The 10,955-nt window shown below is 45.0% G+C and overlaps 1 protein-coding gene across 1 annotated transcript; it reads left to right on the forward strand.

Moving 5' to 3' along the window:
• The first annotated feature begins 10,019 nt into the window (after positions 1-10,019).
• On the forward strand, positions 10,020-10,955 carry LOC102462134 (olfactory receptor 51G2-like). The gene has a single exon (XM_006132547.1). The coding sequence runs from the start codon at positions 10,020-10,022 to the stop codon at positions 10,953-10,955; it is 936 nt and encodes a 311-aa protein (XP_006132609.1).

The following is a 10,955-nucleotide window of genomic DNA, read 5'->3' on the forward strand; positions in this document are numbered from 1 at the left end:
TTTTATTTTGGTATCCTCTCTAATCTCCCTTAGCATTTCATAGTCACTATCACTGTCCTTATCAGGTGGTCGATAATACATCCCTACTGCTATATTCTTATTATTGGAGAATGGAATTAATACCCATAGGCTACGTCTACACTGCAGGCTTTTTGCGCAAGAACTGTTTTGCACAAGAGTTCTTGTGCAAAAGGTCTTGTGCAAGAGTGCATCCACACTGCCATGTGCTTTTGCACAAGAGATATGCTTTTGCGCAAGAGCACCCATGGCAGTGTGGATGCTCTCTTGCACAAGAAAGCTCTGATGGCAATTTTAGCCATAGGGCTTTCTTGTGCAAGAAACCCCTGTTGCTTGTCCACACTGCCTTCTTGTGGAAGAGCTCTTGTGCAAGAGGGCTTATTCCTCATGGGGAGAAGACTAACTCTTGCGCAAGAAGCCCTGTTTTCTGACGCTTTACTGTAAATTTACTTGCGCAAGCACGTGTGTGCAGTTTTTGCACAAGAACAGCTGTTTTTGCGCAAAAAGCCTGCAGTGTAGACGTACTAGAGATTCTATGGAACATTTTGGATCATTTAAAATTTTTATTTAATTTGATTCTACATTTTTTTTCGCGTATAGTGCCATTCCCCCACCAGTGCCATCTGTTCTGTCCTTCTCATATATTTTGTACCCTGATATGACTGTGTCCCATTGATTGTCTTCATTCCACAAAGTTTCCATGATGCCTATTATATCAATATCCTCCTCTAAAATGAGGCACTCTAGTTCACCCACCTTATTATTTAGACTTCTAGCGTTTGTGTATAGGCACTCTAAAAATTTGTCACTATTTATCTGTCTGCCATTTCCTGATGTGACAGACTCGTTCATTTGATTGTGTCTCATCTGATCTGACCCGTACTTCCATCCTCTCCTCCTGACTGGAACATAGAGAATCTCCATTAATAGACCCTCCCCTAATAGATGTCTCTGTCTGATCCATGTGCTCCTCCACACTTGTCTGCTTTCCTGCAGCCCTTAGTTTAAAAACTGCTTTACGACCTTTTCAATGTTAAGTGCCAGCAGTCTGGTTCCATTTTGGTTTAGATGGAGCCCATCCTTCCTGTATAGGCTCTCCCTATCCCCAAAGTTTTCCCTTTCCTAGTAAATCTAATCCCCTCCTCTCTATACTATCATCTCATCCACACATTGAGATTTTGAAGCTCTGCCTGCTTACCCGGCCCTGAGCGTGGAACTAGAAGTGTTTCAGAGAATACTACTATAGAGGTCCTGGATTTCAGTATCTTTCCCAGCAGCCTAAATTTGGCCTCCAGAACCTTTCTGCTACCCTTCCCTATGTCACTGGTATCTATGGGTACGTCTAAACTACATGCCTCCGTCGACGGAGGCATGTAGATTAGCCAGATCGGCAGAGGGAAATGAAGCCACGATTAAAATAATCGTGGCTTCATTTAAATTTAAATGGCTGCCCCGCTCTGCCGATCAGCTGTTTGTCAGCAGATCGGGGCAGTCTGGACGCGACGCGCCGACAAAGAAGCCTTTCTTGATCGGCACAGGTATGCCTCGTGAAACCAGGTTTACCTGTGCCGATCAAGAAAGGCTTCTTTGTCGGCGCGTCGCGTCCAGACTGCCCCGATCTGCCGACAAACAGCTGATTGGCAGAGCGGGGCAGCCATTTAAATTTAAATGAAGCCGCGATTATTTTAATCGCGGCTTCATTTCCCTCTGCCGATCTGGCTAATCTACATGCCTCCGTCGACGGAGGCATGTAGTCTAGACACACCCTCTATGTATCACGACCACCAGCTCCTCCCCAGAACTACACATAAGTTTACCTAGATGTCTCGAGAGCTCCGCAATGTTTGCACCAGGCAGGCAAGTCACCATATGGTTCTCCCTGTCATTGCGAACCCAGCTATCTAGGTTTCTAATGATTGAATCCCCCATTACTAACACCTGCCTTGATCTAGTTCTTGTGTTATTTACTCCTTCTTATAACACTTGCTTATCTACTTTCTCCACACCAGTCACGAATTCACAGACCTTTATCACATGAAACATATCATAGCACTATGAATCATTGTCTTGAAGGTACTGGTTTTTTGGATGACATTTGAAGAAAATTGCTACTCTGAATGTTTATATGCACTGGATAAAAATATGTGCTGGCTAAGAAGAATCAGGATTGTCATATTAAAACCAGGATATATGGTCTCTTTATCCTCTAACCAAGATTCTTTCCTGTCTTGAGGGTAAATCTCACAATTTTTACACTCTCTGGGCAGGGTACAAAGCTCAGTCTATGTTACATGCCTATCACCAAGCAGGTCACACTGCATATTTCAGTCTCTAACCTTTGGGTGCTTGGGTCCTGAGCAGTGTTCCCTGTAAGCTATGCTCAGTTAGATCCATGCACGGAGCCCTGAGCCTATGACTGGGTGGGGCTGATTAATCACCTGTGAAGCTGTGCTGCCCCACAGCTTAGAGGGAACACTGGTCCTGAGGTATACAACCATTCCCAGCCTGCTTAAAACAAATGTTCATTAGCAAACAGCACTGCATACATCTCCCGTCATCTGGCATAGCAAACACTTTGCTATGGAGATAGAGAAAGCAGAAGCGGCCCAATTTGCAGCCTTTTGGGAAGTGAAGGAGCTCTTGGGACCCAGCTCAGTTTCCCTGTGGCTCTGAGAGCATCTTCCTATCTGTTTGCTCCATTCTTGCGGAAGCAGCTTTTGTCCAGCTGGGCCCAATTGCCATAACGCTCAGCTATGTCCAAGTTACAAGGCCAAAGTGTGAAGCGGATCCTCGTCCATAAGCTGTCGTGGCTGTTGCTCCATTGTTCGTCAGTTAATCACATTGGCTGTGTCTACACTGGCAAGTTTTTCCGCAAAATCAGCCGCTTTTCTGGAACAACTTGCCAGCTGCCTACACTGGCCGCTTGAATTTCTGCAAAAGCACTGACTTCCTACTGTAAGAAATCAGTGCTTTGCAGAAATACTATGCTGCTCCCGTTCGGGCAAAAGTCCCTTTTGCACAAAAGGGCCAGTGTAGACAGCTCAGATTTGTTTTCCACAAAAAAGCCCCGATCGCGAAAATGGCGATCGGGGCTTTTTTGCACAAAAGTGCGTCTAGATTGTCCATGGACGCTTTTCCACAAAAAGTGCTTTTGCGGAAAAGTGTCTGTGCCAATCTAGATGCGCTTTTCTGAAAATGCTTTTAACGGAAAACTTTTCCGTTAGAAGCATTTCTGGAAAATCATGCCAGTCTAGACGTAGCCATTCAGACATAAGGGCTTACAAACACTGGCCCAGGGACCGTGCTGAAACTTCTAGCATCCCCATAACACTCCCCTCAAAAATCCACTGTCTAACCCTCGCTGCCCCAAGCACCGTAGGGAATCAAACCAAGCTATCCTGAGTGACAGGCCAGTGCCCAGACCTCTGAGCTGTGACAGGTGCAGCTGGATTCTCTATTATGCCAGCAGATATGTAAAACATGTAGCCAGATACGGTATTTTAATTATCTGGCCTGTCTCAATGGACTTTTGAGCAGCCCGGGGGTTGAGCTGACTTCTGCCTATTGGCAATGGTTTCCAAGAGCACAGCCCGCTCTGCCACTTCCGAGCACATGATTGTCACTCCAGCGTGATCTCTTGTAATGGGACTTGGAAGGAAGCGCAGGGTGTTTGTGTCACTTTTGGGTGGACTAGAATTTACTTCATCGACCTTCTCCAGCGCCTAAAAAAACCCAGCTCCTGCACAAACAGTTGGAGACCCTAAGCTCAGTCTCTAAGGATTTTCAGCAAGGATTGCACAGAGCCAGCCTTCCCTCATTCAAAGCCCACAAGGAGCAAAAGAAATGAATTAGATAACTATGACATTTTATGATAAAGAAACAAATAATCCATTTTATAGCACAACCTGACTATTTTAAAATCCATAGTCATTGTCTCCAAACTTACATCTATACACATAAATAAAGAAATCAAGCTAAGTCTGAACATCTCTACCCCTCAGCAACATGGCGGCTGGGTCTACACTGGTGCGATCTTGCGCAAGAGCGTCCACTTTTGCGCAAAAGCTTGCTGCCTGTATACACTGGCCGCGTGTTTTTGCGCAAGTAAACTGACGTTCTAATGTAAGAAATCAGGACTTTTTGTGCCAGAACTCTGACGCTCCCACTCAGGAATAAGCCCTTTTGCGCAACTGTTCTTGTGCAAGAGGCCAGTGTAGACAGGTACCATGAATTTCTTGTGCAAAAAAGCCCGATGGTTAAAATGGCCATCAGAGCTTTCTTGCGCAAGAGAGTGTCTACACTGGCATTGATGCTCTTGTGCAAAAGCACATCTCTTGTGCAAAAGCACATGCCAGTGTAAATGCTCTCTACTGGAAGAGTTTTTGCACAAGAACTCTTCTGCAAAAGAGTTCTTGCGCAAGAAGCTGCCGGTGTAGACGTAGCCAGGGAGAAGAAACCAAGAGTGTGTCTAGACTACAGCGTTTTGTCGACAAAAGTGGACTTTTGTCGACAAAACTATACCTGCGTCTACACTACCGCTGAGTTCTGTCGACATAACGTTGACAGAACTCAGCAGTTTTGTCGACGCTGGTAAATCTCATTTTACGAGGCATAACGCCTTCTGTTGACAGAGTTCTGTCGACAGAAAGCGTTATTGCATCTAGGGTTGTGTCTAGACTACAGAATGTAGTCTAGATGCTCTTTGTCGACAGAAGCTTTGTCGACAGTATCTGTCGACGAAACTTCTGTCGACTAAAGCCTGTAGTCTAGATCATAGAATCATAGAATTATAGAATCATAGGACTGGAAGGGACCTCGAGAGGTCATCGAGTCCAGCCCCCCACCCTCAAGGCAGGACCAAGCTCTGTCTACACCATACCTGACAGATGTCTATCTAACCTGTTCTTAAATATCTCCAGAGAGGGAGATTCCACCACCTCCCTTGGCAATTTATTCCAATATTTGACCACCCTGACAGTTAGGAATTTTTCCTAATGTCCAATCTAAACCTCCCTTGCTGCACTTTAAGCCCATTACTCCTTGTCCTGTCCGCAGAAACCAAGAGGAACAAATTTTCGCCTTCCTCCTTGTGACACCCTTTTAGATATTTGAAAACCGCTATCATGTCCCCCCTTAATCTTCTTTTTTCCAAACTAAACAAGCCCAGTTCATGAAGCCTGGCTTCATAGGTCATGTTCTCTAGACCTTTAATCATTCTTGTCGCTCTTCTCTGTACCCTTTCCAATTTCTCCACATCTTTCTTGAAATGTGGCGCCCAGAACTGGACGCAGTACTCCAGCTGAGGCCTAACTAGTGCAGAGTAGAGCGGCAGAATGACTTCACGAGTTTTGCTTACATCACACCTGTTGATACAACCTAGAATCATATTTGCTTTTTTTGCAGCAGCATCACACTGTTGACTCATATTCAACTTGTGGTCCACTATGACCCCTAGATCCCTTTCCGCCATGCTCCTTCCTAGACAGTCGCTTCCCATCTTGTATGTATGGAACTGATTGTTCCTTCCTAAGTGGAGCACTTTGCATTTCTCTTTATTAAACTTCATCCTGTTTACCTCTGACCATTTCTCTAACTTGCTAAGGTCATTTTGAATTATGTCCCTATCCTCCAAAGAAGTTGCAACCCCACCCAGTTTGGTATCATCTGCAAACTTAATAAGCGTACTCTCTATCCCAATATCTACATCATTGATGAAGATATTGAACAGTACAGGTCCCAAAACAGACCCTTGTGGAACTCCACTTGTTATCCCTTTCCAGCAGGATTTAGCACCGTTAACAACAACTCTCTGACTATGGTTATCCAGCCAATTATGCACCCACCCTAAGAGTTCTCAAAAGATAAGGTAGCATTCCCCTGCATCTCAAGTAGAGTATTTGAGCACCGCATCTATCCAATCTGCTGAGTCTAAATCAACATTTTCCCTCCAGTTGCTTTGGGAATATTTATTTGGAATCCAAGCAGATTCTTCTTCTGCTGAAATCACTGTTGGCCAGTAAGCTAACAGTTTCACCCCCACTCATTTAAGCGTATAGATAACCAAAAAGATTGGTACAAGAAAACACAAAACCGACCTTAGCAAAAGATAAACTATTTGTTTCCCTATTAGTTCCTTTAAGGCAAGTTGATGAATTACACTAATTGAGACAATTGAACTAACAGTTTGGCTCAACATTTAAAGCATGCAATTAAACAGGGAAGACATTATGATCCTCTTCCAATTTGCCCTTGCTAAAATTAACATTACCTGTGCTTCTCTTTGGGGAGATTAATAATAGCACTATCCTGCTGCAAAATGCAGCATTTGGGGAAATAACCTGCTTTTTACTTTGGGACGCAGCCCCTCCCAACTCACACCCGCAGGTAGCTCCCTGCAAAGCAGCTGCCCTTTCTTACCTGCTCTCAGGGAGAAAGATCCTACCAACAGGGAACCTTTCCAAGAGACCCAGAACTGCCACACCCAATTCCAGAAGCTTCTGGCTGTGCAGTGCTAAATCTGCCTGGCAACAATGACCCAGGCACAACTCACTCCTACCTCCCCCGCATGGGTCTCTTAAAGAGATATCTCCCTATTAGGAACATAGGTCACCCTTGCAAAGATCTATTCTCAGCCTGGAATACTGAAAACCAGAGCCGCCCCTCCTCCCCCCCCCCACACACACTTCTCCAGACTTCACTGTCTACACTGCCCCTTCTTGTGCAAGAAAAACCCTCCTGCGCAATGCTGTTACGCTGATTATTTTCAGGAATAACGGCATTGCGCAAGAGGGTTTTTCTTGCGCAAGAAGGAGCAAAATAGACAGCTCCTTATTGCACAAGAGCCTCTTCCGCAAAAATGGCAGCTCATTAGATATGCAAATGAGGCTTGGCGATATTCCATGCTTAGTCTCATTTGCATAGCTCTGGTGCAGAATCGTGCCAGTGTAGACATAGCCTAGGTTTACACAACTATCCAGATGCATTGCCTCCAGGCAGAGTACCGATAAACCAGGAAGCTGAGGAACACCAGCCACTGTGACACCCACGGGGGCAGTCTGGAAGCCCATGGAACTGCTGTGCCCCCAAAATCTCAGGCTAGGCTGCCCAATCTTACACTGCTTTGTTGGTGACAGTGCTAGCCTCTACAAGCCCTTTTATCAACCAACATGAGAGGAGATTACACCACACGCATCACTGACCTACCTCAGGGTATGTCTACACTACCCTCCTAGTTCGAACTAGCGGGGTAATGTAGGCATACCGCACTTGCAAGGGAGTCATGTGTCTAATTGGAACCATAAGGATCATGAGGATAAACCCAGATTCCAAGGATGGAACCCGCAACAAAATTCCATCCCCCGTGATTTGCTGTCAGGTGTGATGGGGTTAAAGCTGGCTCACACAAAGTTAATCAGCTGAGGTTCCCTGATGGCCAAGTGGCCCCAAGGGAAGGTATAAACATGCTGCATAAAGGCAGTTGCCTTCCCATCTGAAAAGACACTGCTCGCACAACCTCTCCGATGACTTCTTGTGCTGTAGGATGAAGACCTCTGGTGCCAGCGGCTCCCTTCTAGCAGGAACTGGGTACGTGGGCAGGTTTCACTGTCTGTTACATGCCGAGTGCAGAGCGAAGGCTGCAGGCTGTTTGCATTGGCAGATGTTCTGTGCAGCGGCAGAGGACTCTGCTGGGCTGTCGGGGTGACTCAGTGATGACCTGGAGGGCAGGCAGTGCTGGGGAGCTTGCGTCCCTCCCTTACATTTGTCCATGATTCATTGAAGGTTGTGTGAGCTACATAGAAATTGGCACTCAGACAAAGCTTGGCGTGTTAAAACCCTGATGCCCTCATTCAGGATTTCTCAAGTGGTGCCATGCTCCACAATATGTTACTTTGGATACTCAGAAATCTGGCAATCCACTAATCTCTTCCTCTGCCCTGTTTGATTAATCTTGATTTGAAATTAGAAGCTGCTACAGTCATCAAGTGAGTGTTCCTATATTAAACTACCCCCTCATCACCTGCAACACTTTCAGCTCCATTCCTTATCTGTCTCATTGTACTAAAAACCCCATTGGCTTGTGGGAAATGCATCATATGGCATCCTTGTTCTTCACACATATTAGCAAGGGTGTAGAAGTAGTAAAAGTCAAACCCAAAATTCTCTCTCAGGCTAAGAAACAGTCTCTAATGTTAAGATCCCTCTCTAACCTGAGAAATATTCTCTGAAAGATCAGAGCGGGGAAATGGTTTGATATGTGTGTGCTAATGTAGAGATGTGGTATCTTATAGAATCATAGAATACTAGGACTGGAAGGGACCTCGAGAGGTTGAGTGCAGTCCCCTGCTCCCATGGGCAAAACATTTCATCATAATAGAAATATACCAAGCCAACGTTTGATGTCATGTATGCATATCAGAAGCCAGAAGCATAATTCTTGGAATATGTACAGGAAGGAACATTATTAACGTAAATGGTGCTTTAAAGGGTTTTGGTTTATAAAGTATTTCAGGTGTATGCCAAATAGTGCTTGCAATGGGTTTGTGCTGTAACCTCTTTGTTCAGCAAACAGTTGTATGTTCCTGTCCCTTAGTAACTGAGCTAAAGCTATTTCTACCCCTAGGCTGTGTCTACACTGGCCACTTATTCCAGAAAAGCATCCGCTTTTCCGGAATAACTTGCCAGCTGTCTACACTGGCCGCTTGCTTTTCCGGAAAAGCAATGACAATCTAATGTCAAATTGTCATTGTTTTTCCGGAAAAACTATGCTGCTCCCATTCGGGTAAAAGTCCTTTTCCGGAAAAACTGTTCCGGAAAAGGGCCAGTGTAGACAGCACAGTAGTCTTTTCCGCAAAAAAGCCCCAATCGCGAAAATGACGATCGGGTCTTTTTTGAGAAAAAGCGCGTCTACATTGGCCACGAACGCTTTTCCGGAAAAAGTGCTTTTCCAGAAAAGCATCCTGCCAATGTAGACACGCTTTTTCCGGAAATACTTATAATGGAAAACTGTTCCGTTTTAAGCATTTCCAGAAAAGGGTGCCAGTGTAGACGTAGCCCTAGTGTTTGCACTATTCACAGGTAAAAACTGGCCAGGCAAAGCACTTCAGCTTCACTTGGAGGGGTTCTTGGGGATCAGAGGGTATCACTGGGAGCATTTGGTAAGGGAAAGTTAATACAACCTGGTTCTGATCTAATTTATACATATAAGCTCGGCACTCTTGAATGCAATGTTATTGAGTCCAGAAAATGGGCCTAAGAATGAATCCCATGTACTGCAGAAATGCAGAGGCATAATTGGCAGTCTCAGGACTGGAGAAAATATGGAATATCTATAATAAATTTATCTGAAGGACAGATAACCTCTATGAAAATTCTCCCCATTCATTTTCAATGGCATTATAAAATGGGCCACACTCAGAAATGCAGAAGCAGAGAGTGTGGGTTTGGGAAGGTTACCATTATAAAACCACACAGAATTCAAGTAGGCCATGGAAATCCCAGCCACAATATTTCCATGGGGCCAAGAGCTTACAGGGATTCAGCAAGGAGCTGGATATTTATATGGATAACCAGAAAATCAAATTTCACAAGTGAGGATTTTCTGAGAAGCTTTTGAAGATCTATCAACACTCATGATTATCACCCTAAAATACTCTAATTTCTGAGACTCGGGAGGGGGGAGCTTTACCTGGGAGCAGGTCATCTCGTAGCATCTAATTAAGGGTTTCCTCCACTTCATTTGCAGGTCCTTGTACTAGCCACTGGATACTGGGCTACATGGACTACTGGCCTCACCCAGCTTGACAGCCCCTAATTTCCCATCAGAGGTGTAAATCCATGACTATATTTTTGCTCATCTTCCTTGAGCTACTGGGGTTCTTGTGTCATAAACACCCTTTACGTTCTGAGAGCTGAATATTATCTAGTAAAATATTGTCTAGTCTTCTATTCTTTATCCTCTCAGGAAGGAAAATTCAAAACTCCCCAGATCTACCCAGTACATCATGTCAACTGCTAATGACACCAAATCCATGGTTGCAGTTTTCCTTCTCACTGGGATACCAGAGCACGAAGACGTCCATATCTGGATCGCTATCCCCTTGTGCTTTATTTATGCCATATTGATAATGGGAAATACAGGTATTCTGTTCATTATAAAAACAGACCCAAGCCTCCATGAGCCCATGTACATTTTCCTCTCCATGTTGGCCATCACAGACCTTGGCTTATCCATAACCACTATGCCGACAACACTGGGTGTTTTCTTGTTTCACTCTCGGGAGATTAGCCTCAATGCCTGTTTTGCCCAGTTGTTCTTCATCCATTCGCTTTCATACATTGAATCCTCTGTGCTCCTGTCGATGGCCTTTGACCGCTTCATTGCGATCCGTGACCCACTGAGATACACTTCCATCTTAACCGCACCAAGAATGGCCAAGATGGGACAGGTGTTTGTGCTAAGAGGGGTGGCTTTAGCATTTCCATATCCATTTCTCCTAAAACGCTACCGATACTGTCGAGCCAATGTCCTCTCCCATTCCTACTGTGTGCACAATGAGGTCATGAAGCTGGCTTGTGCAGACATCACAGTCAACAATATCTATGGCTTATTCATAATGCTCTCCACGGTGGGGTTGGACTCTTTGCTCATCCTCCTCTCATATGTGATGATCTTCAAAATGGTGATGAGCGTCACATCGCATGCGGAGTGCGTCCGGGCCCTGAACACCTGTGTCTCCCACCTCTGCGCCGTCCTGCTCTTCTACACACCAATGATTGGTCTTTCTATGATACACAGATTTGGAAATAGCTCTTCTCACTGGCTTCAGATTCTCCTCGGATTCATATATCTGCTGGTTCCACCCCTAATGAACCCGATCGTGTATAGCGTGAAAAGCAAAAATCTGCGCATGAGGATAATCAAGCTGTTTGTCAAGTGA

This window comes from Pelodiscus sinensis, chromosome 1 (assembly GCF_049634645.1).
Source record: "Pelodiscus sinensis isolate JC-2024 chromosome 1, ASM4963464v1, whole genome shotgun sequence".
NCBI lineage: Eukaryota > Metazoa > Chordata > Testudines > Trionychidae > Pelodiscus > Pelodiscus sinensis.

Bases quoted from the DNA above. Each gene is read 5' to 3' on its own strand.
- LOC102462134 (XM_006132547.1), top strand. From the start codon at position 10,020: ATGTCAACTGCTAATGACACCAAATCCATGGTTGCAGTTTTCCTTCTC.